A 15,927-nucleotide genomic window follows, 5' to 3' on the forward strand; every position below is an offset into this window, starting at 1 on the left:
GGCAAGTGTGGTCTGTGGAGGCTAATCTCATTGTCTCTCCGTTGAAGAATTTTAGGTTTCCGCCGGATCCCCCCAGTCGCAGGCCGCCGAGTCAACGTGGTGAAGGACATCCGAGACTTGACGACGGATAGTCACCTCGAGCGGACATTCTTCGTCTCACCAGGTACCTGGGAAATGTGGAGAGGTGGGGACAAGTCGGGGGGAGGACACGGTGTCATAGTCCATCATCGGCTCTGACCTCCCCACCATCGAGGGGATCTACCGCGGTCGCTGCCTCAAAAAGGCTGGCAGCATCATCAAGGACCCTCACCATCCTGGCCACACACTCATCTCCCCGCTACCTTCAGGTAGAAGATACAGGAGCCTGAAGACTGCAACGTCCAGGTTCAGGAATAGCTGCTTCCCCACAGCCATCAGGCTATTAATCTCAACAAACAAAAATCTGAACTTTAATAGCCTATTGCCCTTTATCTGCATATTTATGTGTGTATATATATATTCAATGGTATATGGACACACTGATCTATTCTATATTTATTTACACCTACTATATTCTGTTGTGCTGAAGCAAAGCAAGAATTTCATTGTCCTATCTGGGACACATGACAATAAACTCTCTGTAACTTGATCTTGAGAAAACCCACGCAGGTCACGGGGAGAACGTACAAACTCCGTACAGACAGCATCCGCAGTCGGGATCGAACCCGGGTCTCCGGCGCTGCAAGAATGTTGGGCAGGAACCTCTACCGCTGCGACACTGTGCCCGTTACAAACTGTGCTGCTTGATGTTCCCTCTCACCCATTCCTTGTGGACAACATTGACCCTGCAGACCCGACATCCTTCTCACTGACCGGCCAGCTCCCCTATTTAGTTCAGTTTAGAGACAAAGCATGGAAACAGGCCCTTCGGCCCACCGAGTCCATGCCCACCATGGATTAGCATATCCTAGTTCTATGTTATCCCAATTTTACATCATACTCACTAGGGGCAATTTACAGAGGCCAATAAACCTGTACGTCTTTGGGATGTGGGAAGAATCCGGAGCACCCGGCGGAAACCTATGCGGTCACAGGGAGAACGTGCAAACTCCACACAGACAGCACCCGAGGTCAGGATCGAACCCTGGTCTCTGACACTGTGAGGCAGCGAACTTTACTGGCTATATCTTGCACTAAACATTCTTCACATTATTCCCTTTATCATGTATCTGTACACTGTGAATGGCTCGAATGTAATCATGTATTGTCTTCCCGCTGATTGGTTTGCACGCAACAAAAGCTTTTCGCTGTACCTCGGTACACGTGACAATAAACAAAACTCAAAACTGTACCAGTTGTGGCCAGATGAGGCATTGAGACCTCATCACCTCTCATGCACCTCATCAGTGCTGTCAGCATATTGCTGCCCTCTCTTATGCTGAACACACCCACCCCATTCTCAGAATCAGAATCAGAATCAGAATCAGAGCCGAGGATGGACTGGGCAGTGTTTACAACTTTTTGCAGTCTTTTCCGCTCCTGGGCGCTCAGGTTGCCGAACCAAGCCACGATGCAACCGGTCAGCATGCTTCCTATTACACACCCTTCCTATTGTGTGGGACAAGCGCAGTCTAACCAATGTTTTGTACAGTTACGACTTGTGTGCTCGGAGGGCAGGCGGTAGTTGAGGGAGGCGGCAGAGGGGAGGAAGAGGGAACTCGCAATTACAGTTGAAGAACCCACTACATTGAACAAGGCAAAACCAGGAGGTTGACAGCTCGGCAGGTGCACAGGTGTGTTGGTGCGGGAGTTAGACCAGGAAGAAAGTTATGAATGTACAGCAAAGAAAGGTGTTGGAAAAATATTATCAGGTCAGCCTGGTGGCGCAGCGGTAGAGTTGCTGCCTTACAGCGCCAGAGACCCGGGTTCATTTGAACCCGGGTCTCTGGCGCTGTGAGGCAGCATCTGTCTGTACAGTGCTTGTCTGTACGGCGTTTGTACGCTCTCCCCGTGACCTGCGTAGGTTTTCTCCGAGAACTTTGGTTTCTTCCCACACTCCAAAGACGTACAGGTTTGTATGTTAAGTGTTCAAGAAGGAACTGCAGATGCTGGAAAATCGAAGGTACACAAAAAGGCTGGAGAAACTCAGCGGGTGCAGCAACATCTATGGAGCGAAGGAAAAAGGCAACGTTAAACGTTGCCTTTTTCCTTCGCTCCATAGATGCTGCTGCACCCGCTGAGTTTCTCCAGCCTTTTTGTGTACCTCAGGTTTGTGTGTTAATTGGCTTGGTATACATGTAAAAATTGTCCCTAGTGTAAGATAGTGTTAATGTGCGGTGCGGTGCAGACTCGGTGGGCCAAAGGGCCTGTTTCCGCACTGTATCTCTAAGCTAAACTAAAGGAAAAATGTGCAGATGGTTGATTTTTCAGTTTGCCTATGTAAAACTACCCCTAATGTGTAATGGCGAGTTCTCACGGTGCGACCTGAAGCAAGATGTCACCCGAGTGAAGTGGTCGTGGTCCAGCACGAGTTCCACACGATAAAGTGTTCCCACGATAAAGAGTTCCCACGGTACTCGGCAATTCTGTCATTTGTGCGACTGACTTGTCCGTCTCCCGATCTTTCCCGTTAATCGTGAATGAACATCGTGGACTGTAGTGTAGTTAATCACGTGGCACAAATAATGTCACTTTTTTTTCACACGCTATATAAATATCCTCCGTTCGTAGAATTGTCTCATTTGCAGACATGCCTATACAACGTTGGTTCGAGTACAGGCTGGTTGTTATTTTCATTGACGTGCTGTATGCATTAGCGCAACATGTGCATCGAAAACGCTTGCGTGAAGGCAGAAGGGTGAGATTAATTTAAAAGATAATTAAGAGGAAGTCTCACTGGGTTAAGCCCATGTTTCAACGGAGACCTCAATTAGGACAATATGAGCAACTGCTTAATGTGCTGTGCGAAGAGGATAAAAGTGCATTCAAAAACTTTGTCAGAATTTCACCCGAGCTCTTTAATGAGTTAAAGAATAATTTGGGACCTCATGCATTATTTATTTTATGGCTCTAAAAGAGACATGATTCCCACCAAACGAAGAGGGTGTAAAAGCTGTCTGCCACTACTTTTACATTGCAGCTGCAGGGAACAGACAGACTTATAAGATAAATTAAAGGTGACTGCAAAAACAGCACTTTTACATCTGTAGCATTGTATGTTTTAAAATCATGGATAACATTAAATTGTTCTCCTGTACATAAACTAATATATTGTTATAGTTACTCACATGAGCACCGGGGATACTCAGCAGCCTTCGTCTCCAGCAGGTTGCGCTTTCTCTCCCTATTTCTATAATCCTCTCTGGATTTGTCATAGAGAATCTCATTGAATTGGTGCCACTCCACCAGTTCACCCTCTTGTTCCCTGTTGAAGTTATATGGCCTTACCTTCTGCCATCTAACCCTTATGTTCTCGTCTGCTGAGAATATTGTGGAGGCAACAGCTACTGGGGAGGCAATCTCAAATACACCCTGATCACCCTCTCCCTGCTCCAAGGAGCCCACAGGCAGTGGTATCTCTGGCATCTCCTCTTGCCTCTCCACCTGTCTCGCTTGCTGAGTTTCCTCCTCATTTACCTGCATGGCTAAAAACTTTCCGACTTTCTTTGACCCCTTTCTTTGCGATTTTCTGAGAGGCATCTCTGCAAGTCTTACTGTGAAAAAGATTCTCAAACAATGACAATTAGGTGGGACGTCCTCGATGGACACATGGTCCATTGGCGATATTGAGACCACCTCTTTTACTCACCTTATGTCCCTTCTGTCAAGCTTCCGGGTTTACCGTTCGCAGGAGTTCCCACGGTATTCGCAAGTGTCATTACGGATATCGCACGGATATCGCACTGGCATCTGCGTCCATACAATGTTGCAACGCTGCTCAAGACACTCTTGGAGAAATTCAAAAATGTTTGAATTTTCTCCCGACCTTACCAAGTCACACGACTACCTGCCGTTAGCGCCACGGAGGTCCTCGGTGGTCCACGAATGCCGTACTGCTATCGCAGAAGGTTCCCACGATGTTAAATCTTGTTAGGTCTTGCTTCAGGTCGCACAATGAGAAAGCCCTTTAAGGAGTGGTTGTAAATGTGGGATAACATAGAACTAGTGTGAAAGGGTGATCTATGGTCCCGGTTGGCTGAAGCGTCTGTTTCTCTGCTTCTTCTCCAAAACTAATATTGTGCAGGTCAAAGGTCAAAAACTTTATTTGCCATTTGTGCTTACACACATAGAAACTCTTGTGCGGTTGTTCAGAGTCAAGTCAAGTCAAATTAAAAAGACACACAGAAAGACACATAATCTATAAAAACATATACTTCTCTAGAAATAAAAAAAGAAAGTGCCTAAAACCCTATATAAAGGGGAAAGTGAGAGCATTGTAACTTGCACAAACCCTATATAAAAGTGTCGATTGCATTGTAAATTGCACAGGCCCAGGAGACAATATAATATGATATAATATGATATGCTATGAGGTAGGTCAGGACATTAGTTCATTTTGTTTTGGCCAAGAGTCTCACTGTGGCAGGGAAGAAGCTCTTAAAAAAGCGTGTTCTGTTTGTGGCGATGCTGTCCGCTCGTCTCTGTGCCTGAGGTTGTATGTACAGTTTTTGTGTTTGAGCAGGGAGTGAGCTGGATGTAGTGTAGTGCTGTTGTCAAATGAGAGGGAAGTTGTTCACAATTAATTGGATGATTTAAAAAAAAAAAAAACATTTAATTCCTGTTGTGGTTGCATTGCCAAATGGTGATCGAGGCCAAGATTTTAATATTTGACGGGAAGAGATGACTTCTCAAAGCAGAGTGAAGGTTTTGTGAGAGAGAGGGATGCAAAGAGATATAGCAAAGTGAGGGAGGGAAAGGACTGAGGGAGAAGGGAGAGAGAAGGAACTATGTGAAGAAAGAGTGAGTCTGTGAGAGAGATGCAGAGAGTGAAAGATTGAGGGACACCGCACACTTAAGGGCCTGTCCCACTTACGCAACCTTTACAGGCGACTGCTGGCACCCGTGATAGGTCGCCGAAATTTTCAAATGTTGAAAATTCAGCGGCGACCAGAAAGATGCTACGACTCTTTGGAGACCTCACACAACCATAGGAGACCTCTCACGGACGTAGGAGACCTCTCACGAACATAGGAGACCTCTCAAGACCATAGGAGACCTCTCACAACCATAGGAGACCTCTCACGACCATACAGGCGACCCCTGGCGACATGTCGTGGGTGACCTCTCAGGACCATTGGAGACCTCTCACAACCATACAACCTGTATAGTTGTGAGAGGTCTCCTATGGTCGTGAGAGGTCTCCAAGGAGTCGTAGCTTCTTTCTGGTCCCCGCTGAATTTTCAACGTGTTGAAAACTTCGGCGACCTATCACGGGTGCCGGCAGTCGCCTGTAAAGGTCGCGTAAGTGGGACAGGCCCTTAACACTACCCCACACACACAAGGGACAATTTACAATTCTCCAAGCCAGTGAACCGACAAACCTGTACGTCTTTGGAGTGTGGGAGGAAACCCAGGGCACCCGAAGAAAACCCACGCAGGTCACGGGGAGAACGTACAAACTCCGTACCGACAGCACCCGAAGTCGGGATGGAACCCGGGTCTCTGGCGCTGTGAGGCAGCAACTCTACCGCTGCGCCACCGTGTTGCCCGGGAGGGAGGCATGTGGAGAGAGGGAGAGTGAGGAGAGAGGACAAACGGAGGGCTATTGAGAGTGCACTCACGTGCACGGCCGTGGAAACGGTTTCTAAATGAATACTCTGCATTCGCTCACAATAGAACGAAGAGGACATTGTCGCCATTGTTGCCAAGCAGGAAGATAATGGATATAAATTGGGTGGCAGGAGAGCGAGGGGAGACTGGGGTCTGGGGTGGTCCGAGTGGGAGAGGGGAGCCCATACTAGGCAGATGATTTAGGTGAGGCAATCTGGAGATGGGGCCAGCATGTGGCTTTTGGACAGCCACTGTCTTCTGAGGAGTGTTCACCCGACGCCGGAGTTCCAGCTTCCCGGCAAGAGGGCCTAAAAACATCGGACTGGCTGCGGAGGCCACAAATAGGCCCCGACCTCGGGTGATCACAGAGGAAGAGGACTGAACTTTCTGGTGCCTTTCCCCACACAGTGGGACATTTTTGATTCTGTTGTGTGGGGACGTTCAAGTCAAGTCAAGTTTATTCGTCACATACACATACGAGATGTGCAGTGAAATGAAAGTGGCAATGCTCGCGGACTTTGTGCAAAAAGACAAACAAACAAACAACCAAACAAACTATAAACACAATCATAAACACACACATATTCTTTTACATATTAAATATTGGAAGGAAAAACGTTCAGTAGAGTTAGTCCCTGGTGAGATTTACAGTCTGAATGGCCTCTGGGAAGAAACTCCTTCTCAACCTTTCCGTTCTCACAGCATGGCAACGGAGGCGTTTGCCTGACCGTAGCAGCTGGAACAGTCCGTTGCAGGGGTGGAAGGGGTCTCTCATGATATTGTTGGCTCTGGAGTTGCACCTCCTGATGTATAGTTCCTGCAGGGGGGCGAGTGAAGTTCCCATAGTGCGTTCGGCCGAACGCACTACTCTCTGCAGAGCCTTCTTGTCCTGGGCAGAGCAATTCCCAAACCAGATGGTAATATTTCCGGACAAGTTGCTTTCCACAGCCGCTGAGTAGAAGCACTGGAGGATCCTCGGAGACACTCTGAATTTCCTCAATTGCTTGAGGTGGTAAAGGCGCTGCCTTGCCTTACTCACGAGTGCTGCGGCGTGTGATGCCCATGTTATATCCTCAGAGATGTGGACTCTCAGATATTTAAAACAGTTCATGTTAAATTCTATAATGTGTTGTGTCATTTTTCTTTTTTTTAAATTTTTCTATGGATGTACGGAAACTTAATTATTTCTTTTATTTAAAGCACTTTGGTTTCAACGCGAGTTGATTTAAACGTGCTATATAAATACAATTTACTTACTTAGTTACTTCTATCTCTCTCAGTGAAGAATGTTTGTTTCTACGGCGGCTGCTCATACTACTGTGACATGGAGCACCCTCTCTGTGGGAAGCCCGAGTTGATGGAGGGCTCCATGGCTGCCTATTTGCCTGACGTTACTCTCGCCAAGCGTCTGTCCTGGAGGAATCCTTGGAAACGGTCGTACCACAAGAGCAAGAAAGCCAAGTGAGTGCACGATATACGATAGAAGTTTCTTTATCCCAGGAGGGAAATTGATCAGCCAACAGTCATAAAATACAGGATATATGACGAGTGTATGAGGAATACATGTCAAAATTAACATGAGAGGAAAGGATTGGGGATGTGCAAAGATTTGAGGATGGGGGGAGTCTTTATAACAAGAGTACAGGAGCAAAGAGGTCCTTCTGTAGTTGTACAGAGCCCTAGTGAGATCACACCTGGAGTATTGTGTACAGTTTTGGTCTCCTAATTTGAGGAAGGACATCCTTGTGATTGAGGCAGTGCAGCGTAGGTTCACGAGATTGATCCCTGGGATGGCGGGACTGTCATATGAGGAAAGATTGAAAAGACTAGGCTTGTATTCACTGGAGTTTAGAACGATGGGGAGGATCTTATAGAAACATATAAAATTATAAAAGGACTAGACAAGCTAGATGCAGGAAAAATGTTCCCAATGTTGGGTTAGTTTTGGTCCCCTAATTTGAGGAAGGACATTCTTGCTATTGATCGAGTGCAGCGTAGGTTTACAAGGTTAATTCCTGGGCTGGCGGGACTGTCATATGCTGAGAGTATGGAACAGCTGGGCTTGTACACTCTGGAGTTTAGAAGGATGAGAGGGCATCTCATTGAAACATATAAGATTGTTTAGTGTTTGGACACGCTGGAGGCAGGAAACATGTTCCCGATGTTGGGGGAGTCCAGAACCAGGGGCCACAGTTTAAGAATAAGGGGTAAGCCATTTAGAACGGAGACGAGGAAACACTTTTTCTCACAGAGAGTTGGGAGTCTGTGGAATTCTCTGCCTCAGAGGGCGGTGGAGGCAGGTTCTCTGGATACTTTCAAGAGAGAGCTAGATAGGGCTCTCAAAGATAGCGGAGTCAGGGGATATGGGGAGAAGGCAAGAACGGGGTACTAATTGGGGATGATCAGCCATGATCACATTGAATGGCGGTGCTGGCTCGAAGGGCCGAATGGCCTACTCCTGCACCTATTGTCTATTGTCTATTGAGTCAGTCTACCCCACGACAGATGGGGGGAGAGTTTGATAGCCACAGGGAAGGTGGATCTCCTGTACTGCATCTTTGTGGAACCAGCTTCACAAAAAGGCAGCCAACATCATCAAGGACCCACACCATCCTGGCCACACACTCATCTCTCCTTTGCCATCGAGAAGAAGGTACAGGAGCCTGAAATCTGCAACATCCAGGTTCAGGAACAGCTGCTTCCCCACAGCCATCAGGCTATTAAACACAACATCAAACAAGCTCTGAACAATAAGAATCTATTGTGCTTTATTTGTTTATTTATTGTGTATATATATGGTCTATATCACTGAACTTTTCTCTCCTGTTCTGTATTTATGCCTACAATATTCTGTTGTGCTGCAGCAAGCAAGAATTTCATTGTCCAATCTGGGACACGTGACAATAAACTCTCTTCACTGTCCTGACCTCCAGACCTCGACTGTAATGTCCGCTACTTCAGAGTCCCTGCGCTGTTCCGGTCAACGCGAGGCTACGCTCACTGTCTCGCGGCTCAGGGCTGCGCCACAGAGTCTAACAACGTGACCAAAGATCGGCTCTACGGAGATGCCACAAGCCATGAAGTCCCCTCACTCACCACAACCCACGTCTGACACAACCCAGCTCCACAAACCACAGTGAAAAGCCCCAGCGCTTTCTCCGCCTCCCTGTTCATGCACTCACACAGCTCCAGCCTGTCAGCTGAGATCATAAATTCATAAGTGATCGGAGCATTTTTTGCCATCAAGTCTACTCCACCATTCAATCATGGCTGATCTCTCTCCCCCTCCTAACCCCATTCTCCTGCCTTCCCCCCACAACCCCTGACACCCGCACTAATCAATTTATATTGAATGACCATTGAAGAGCTCACTCCCCCAACACCCTCTCTTGTTCTCTCCACCGTGCTTCAACTTGCCATTGCCTTCTCCACGTGCTTCTCTCTTCCCCTCCACCTCTCCTCACTTACCCCCTTAACTTGTTCCCCTCACCTCTCTTTGATCTTTCCATCCACTGGCACCCCATACCCTCTGCTCTGCCCCTCTAACCCCAGCCTCATCACATCACAATAACCTTTCCCAACTTGTCTCTCATCAGGTCATAAGTGATAGGAGCAGAATTAGGCCATTCGGCCCATCAAAAGTCTACTCCGCCATTCAACCATGGCTGATCGATCTCTCACTCCTAACCTCATTCTCCTGCTTTCTCCCCATAACCTCTGACTGCTGTACTAATCAAGAATCTATCTATCTCAGCCTTAAAGATATCCACAGGTTCACGAGGTTAATTCCCGGGATGGCGGGACTGTCATATGTTGATATAATGGAACAGCTGGGCTTGTACATTCTGGAATTTAGAAGGATGAGAGGATATCTTATTGAAACATATAAGATTATTAAGGGATTGGACAAGCTAGAGGCAGGAAACATGTTCCCGATGTTGGGGGAGTCCAGAACTAGGGGCCACTGTTTAAAAATAAGGGCTAGGCCATTTAGAACGGAGATGAGGAAACATTATTTCACCCAGAGAGTTGTGAATCTGTGGAATTCTCTGCCTCAGAGGGCAGTGGAGGCCAATTCTCTGGATGCTTTCAAGAGAGAGCTGGATAGGGCTCTTAAAGATAGTGGAGTCAGGGGATATGGTGAGAAGGCATTAACGGGGTACTGATTGGGGATGATCAGCCATGATCACAGTGAATGGCTGGCTCAAAGGGCCGAATAGCCTACTCCTGCACCTGTTGTCTATTGTCTATTGACTTGGCCTCCACAGCCTTTGTGGCAAAGAATTCCATCCACTCTCCTCATCTGTCGCTATCAGCACCACCCGCTGCTCGTCCGAGTCCTCACTCTCTTTCTATTGCAGGTGGGAAGTGAACCCCCGATACTGCGAGAAGGTTAAAAAGATGGCACCGTATAAGACCGGAACCCGTCTGGTTGATCTGATGGACATGACCATCCTGGACTTCCTGATGGGTGAGGGAACATTCCCGTGTGTCTTGGCCGGTTGTGCTTGTTGGTGGTGGTGGTGGGAGTCGGTTCCTCCGGGCAGGGTTCAGGATGGAGACGTGGACTGGGCAGGGCGGACATGGGGAATGGCAGGACAGGGGAGGGTGGAGTGGAAGGCCACTCTGTGGAATTCTCTGTGGAATTCTCTGCCTCAGAGGGCGGTGGAGGCAGGTTCTCTGGATACTTTCAAGAGAGAGCTAGATAGGGCTCTTAAAAATAGCGGAGTCATGGGATATGGGGAGAAGGCAGGAACGGGGTACTGATTGGGGATGATCAGCCATGATCACATTGAATGGTGGTGCTGGCTCAAAGGGCCGAATGGCCTACTCCTGCACCTATTGTCTATTGTTTATTGTCTAAGGCGAAGGAGGGGACTGGGCTGAGCAGGGAGCCGAGAGTGGATGAATGTGTGGCCTAGACCAGGGTGTGAGCAGTGAGGATTGTGACACAAAAAGCTGGAGTAACTCAGCGGGGCAGGCAGCATCCCCGGAGAGAAGGAATGGGTGGCGTTTCGGGTCGAGAACCTTCTTCAGAGTCTCAACCTGAAACGTCACCCATTCCTTCTCTCCAGAGATGCTGCCTGTCCTGCTGAGTTACTCCAGCATTTTGTGTCTATCTTGGATTTAAACCAGCATCTGCAGTTCCTTCCCACACAGTGAGGATTGAGAGTTGTGTGTTTGGGCGGAAGGGACAGAGAGTGATTGTAACGACTGTGCTTGGAGGGGCAGGTTGTGTGGAACGGGGGTTGTGTTGTTTATGGTGACCTTGGTGCATGGGGCAAATGCTGGGCTGTGGGGCAAGCCCAGCTCGTCAAGCTGTGATAATGCAGTTAAAGAACTTGAGCCAATATTGTTTGAATTCACACCAGTCTCTGCGTTCTTTCCACAGGCAACCTGGACCGACATCACTATGAAACATTCCAGAAGTTTGGTAATGACACCTTCCTCCTTCACTTAGATAATGGCCGAGGGTGAGTGACCATGAATGGCCCAATGTCAAAAGCAAATAATATTGGATGAACATATAAAGGGAACTATCAGTAATGGGGCAAAATTCAGAAAGGAAAGGGTAATGGCCCTGTCCCATTTTCACAACCTAATTCACGACCTTTTTTACTTGTGGACATTTTTCATCAGGCTAGAAAAAACGCCCCGACCTACTTGATGCCACAAGTACCTACGACTAGCATCACGGCCTGCTACGACCCACCTACGGCCTCCTACGACCATGCTGCGAGTATGAGTCAAGGGCAAACTCGGCAGAGGTCGTGAAAGTGGGACAGGCCCTTAAGGCGGCTTTTTAGGCGACTGCCGCAACATTTTCAACACGTTGAAAAATTTTCAGTGACAATGGTGACAATTTTTGTTGTCGTAGGTTGATGTAGGAGTTGTCGTAGGTTGTCGTAGATGCTGTCGCCAGGTGTCGTAGGTGAATTCCGTTAAAACTAGTCCCTGGCAGTCGCCTAAAAAGTTGCCTAAGTGGGACAGGCCCATAAGGAATGAGTAGATTTTAGTTTAGTTTGGTTTAGTTTAGTTTATTGTCACGTGTACCGAGGTACAGTGAGAAGCTTATGTTGCGTGCTAACCAGTCAGCGAAAAGTCAATACATGATTACAATCGAAACGTCCAACGTGTACAGATACAGGATAAAGGAATCGCGTTTAGTGCAAGTTAAAGTCCAGTAAAGGCCGATTAAAGATAGTCTGAAGGTCTCCAATATAGGGATGAGTAAAAGGATAGAATAAACGCCTATCGTGTTTAACCTGGGCAATGGAGTTAAATCCGTGCAAGAGTGAGATGCTGCTCTTTAGATGATCAGATATAAAAGGAAAGTATACAGTTAATGGCAGGACCCTAAACAGCATTGATGTGCAGAGGGATCTTGGAGTCCAAATCCATAAAGGGGCTGTCCCACTGCGGCAGCCTAATTGGCGAGTTTAGAAGAGTTTGCCCTTGACTCATAAGCGTAGCATGGTCGACATGAGATTCTAGGAGGTCTTTGTAACTCTCCTTCATGCTCGATAGTAGTCCCCGCGTACTCGAGGCCTCAGCTAGGTTGCGGCGTATTTTTCAACACGCTGAAAAATGCCCGCAAGTAAAAAGAGGTCGCCATGGAAAAAATCGATACATTTTTTACTCGTAGGTTCAGTCGAATTAGGTCGTAGTAGGTCGGCATGTTAGTCGTAGGTTATCGAGGGTAGTTGAAGGTAGTTGTAGATAGTCTTCATCATAGTCGAAGGGAGGTCGAAGGAGATCGAAGGAGATGGTCTTCACTCTCCACTATTCGGTGTCCAATATTCCCGAAGCTAGTTGAAGCTAGTCTTCAACATAGTTGAAGGAGATTGAAGGAGGTCTTCAACATGACATTTTTTTCAAACTCTCCCAAACTCTTCTAAACCCGCCAATTTGGTCGCCGCAGTGGGACAGCCCCTTAACTCCCTGAAAGTAGCAACGCGTAAATATAGAGTGGTAAAAAATGAATGTTGCCTATTCTTTCTCTCCATAGACGCTGCCTCACCCGCTGAGCTTTTCCAGCATTTTGTCTACCTTCGATTTTTCCAGCATCTGCAGTTCTTTCTTAAAAAATGGATATGGTCTGTTTAAGATAGACACAAAGTGCTGGAGTAACTCAGGTCAGGCAGCATCTTTGGAGGAGAAGAGGTAACATTTTGGGTCGGGACCCTTCTTCATGTTTCGTTTATTTTACTGCCAGGAGTACCTAAGGTGCAGTGAAAAGATTTTTTGTTGCGTGCAATCTAACCAGTGGAGAAACTATTAATGACGTTTGCCTTCGTTGGTTGGGGTGTTTGTAAAAGAGTCAGCAGTTTCTGTCGCATCATTGTTACATTTGGTTGGGCCACATTTGAAGTAATGTGTGCAATTCTGGTCACCCCATTACTGCAAGGATCTGGAGGGTTTGAACAGTTTGCAGAAGAGTTTTACCAAGATGCTGCTTGGATTAGAGAGCGTTAGCTATTTAAAAAAAAGAGGTTGCACAAATTTGGATGGTCTTCTCTGGAGCACGGAGGCTGAGGGGAGACCTGTGCATTCTCCCCGTGACCACGTGGGTTTTCTCCGTCATCTTTGGTTTCCTCCCACACTCCAAAGACGTACAGGTTTGTAGGCTAATTGGCATGGCGTATGTGTAAATTGTCCCCAGTGTGTGTAGGACAGTGTTGATGTGCGGGGGATCGCTGGTCGGTGCGGACTCGGTGGGCCGAAGGGCCTGTTTCCGCGCTGTATCTCTAAACTAAACTAAACTTTCCTCAAGTAGTAAATATAAACAATACATGTACCGTGCAAAAAAACTTCATCCGACATTCTCGGAGGCTATACATACATTCAACACTGAAGAAGGATCTCAACCCTGAAACGTCACCCATTCCTTCTCTCCGGAGACGCTGCCTGTCCCGCTGAGTTACTCCAGCTTTTTGTGCCTCTCTTCAATACTGAATTTACTGAATTCACGACCCAAATTGCAATTTTACCCCGCACCCGTGCCACTCATGTGGCCCACTGGCGTGGAATGCCTTCTCTTATTTTGAGGGGGCATCTCCACCACACCCTGCCCCCCATGTCCAGCAGCGGAATGACCCTAGACTGTGGCCCTCCCCCACCGAGCCTTGGCTTTGGCTGCACCGAGCTTCATTGCGTCCCTCAGCACGTTCTCCTGCAATCTGCAGCGGGCCAGTCGGCAACATTCCCTGATGGACATCTCGCTCTGCTGGGTGGTGAACAACGCTCGGGCAGACCAACGAGTGTCTTTCACCGAGTTGATGACCCTCCAGCAGCCCTCGATGTCAGTCTCTGAATGTGTCCCTGGGAACAGTCCGTAAATCACAGAGTCCTCTGTGACGGAGCTGTTTGGGATAAACCGTGACAGGGACCCTTGCAGACCTCTCCAGACTGCAAGCAGAGTGTGGATTCGCAAAGAGAGTCTGGAGAGGTCTGCAAGGGTCCCTGTCGCGGTATATTCCTCCCCCGCTGAGTTACTCCAGCATTTTGTGTCTATCTCCTGTCATCCAGAATTCTGTTCCCTGGGTGGAAAAGTCAAAGACTAGAGGGCGTAGCTTTCAGGTGAGAGTGGGAACATATAATTGAGATGGGCGGGCAAGAGTTGCAGTTGCATGGAAATGCTGGCAGGGAGGGTGGTGGAAACAAAAATAATAGTGGCATAGAAACATAGACAATAGGTGCAGGAGTAGGCCATTCGGCCCTTCGAGCCTGCACCGCCATTCAATATGATCATAGCTGATCATCCAACTCAGTATCCCGCACCTGCCTTCTCTCCATACCCCCTGATCCCTTTAGCCACAAGGGCCACATCTAACTCCCTCTTAAATATAGCCAATGAACTGGCCTCAACTACCTTCTGTGGCAGAGAATTCCACAGATTCACCACTCTCTGTGTGAAAAATGTTTTTCTCATCTCGGTCCTAAAAGATTTCCCCCTTATCCTTAAACTGTGACCCCTTGTTCTGGACTTCCCCAACATCGGGAACAATCTTCCTGCATCTAGCCTGTCCAACCCCTTAAGAATTTTGTAAGTTTCTATAAGATCCCCCCTCAATCTTCTAAATTCTAGCGAGTACAAGCCGAGTCTATCCAGTCTTTCTTCATATGAAAGTCCTGACACCCCAGGAATCAGTCTGGTGAACCTTCTCTGTACTCCCTCTATGCAAGAATGTCTTTCCTCACATTAGGAGACCAAAACTGTACGCAATACTCCAGGTGTGGTCTCACCAAGACCCTGTACAACTGCAGTAGAACCTCCCTGCTCCTATACTCAAATCCTTTTGCTATGAATGCTAACATACCATTCGCTTTCTTCACTGCCTGCTGCACCTGCATGCCTACTTTTAATGACTGGTGTACCATGACACCCAGGTCTCGTTGCCTAATCGGCCACCATTCAGATAGTGGCATTTAAGAGGCTTTTTGATACCACATATAAAGGGAATGGAGTCCGTCCAGGCAAAAATATTTATTTAATTCTCCATCATGTTCGACGTACATATTGTTGTCGAAGGGGCTGTTCCTGTTCTACATTATTCAACAATAAGAGAGACAGCTTCAGTAACAGAGGCATCTGACACAAAGGTGGACATAGGTTTCACATCAAAGATAGGATTCAATAAAAAACTGAAGAAATCAAAGCCTGAGCAAGTCGGGGTGGCCCAGGGGCACAGGGGTAGAGTTGCTGCCTTACAGCGCCAGAGACCCGGGCTCCATCCTGACTACGGGTGCTGTTTGTATGGAGTTTACGCATTCTCCACGTGACTTGTGTAGGTTTTCTCTGAGATGTTTAGTTTTCTCCCACACTCCAAAGATGTACAGGTTTGTAGGTTAATTGGCTTGGGTTTTTATACTTGGTATGTGTAAATTGTCCCTAGAGTGTGTAGGCTTGTGTTAATGTGTTAATGATCCTGGCCGGTGCAGACTCGGTGGGCCGAAGGGCCTGTTTCCGCGCTGTATCTCTAAACTAAACTAAATAAAGTCATTTGCCCCCTTGTACTGACTCAGTCACACCACTTTCCTCAATTATTTTAATATCCAAAATCTATTAATCACCATTAGTGACTGAACCCGAGCAGCCCTTTCGAGTATTGACTTAAACGATTTGTCACCATCTGGGGTAAGATAGTGTGACACAAGGTGCAACTAGTAGAACTGTTG

At 47.4% G+C, this 15,927-nt stretch overlaps 1 protein-coding gene across 1 annotated transcript in view; it reads left to right on the plus strand.

The window, feature by feature from the left end:
• LOC116966975 (extracellular serine/threonine protein kinase FAM20C-like) overlaps window positions 1-15,927 on the plus strand; it is a 46,401-nt gene that overhangs the window by 14,157 nt on the left and 16,317 nt on the right. Inside the window, exons 5-8 of the mRNA XM_033013386.1 lie at window positions 48-163; window positions 7,029-7,209; window positions 10,110-10,219; window positions 11,141-11,222. Of these exons, the coding sequence (XP_032869277.1) occupies window positions 48-163; window positions 7,029-7,209; window positions 10,110-10,219; window positions 11,141-11,222 (489 nt within the window). The remainder of the gene's footprint in view (window positions 1-47; window positions 164-7,028; window positions 7,210-10,109; window positions 10,220-11,140; window positions 11,223-15,927) is intronic.

The sequence above is a fragment of the Amblyraja radiata genome, chromosome 38 (assembly GCF_010909765.2).
Source record: "Amblyraja radiata isolate CabotCenter1 chromosome 38, sAmbRad1.1.pri, whole genome shotgun sequence".
Classification (NCBI taxonomy): Eukaryota; Metazoa; Chordata; class Chondrichthyes; order Rajiformes; family Rajidae; genus Amblyraja; species Amblyraja radiata.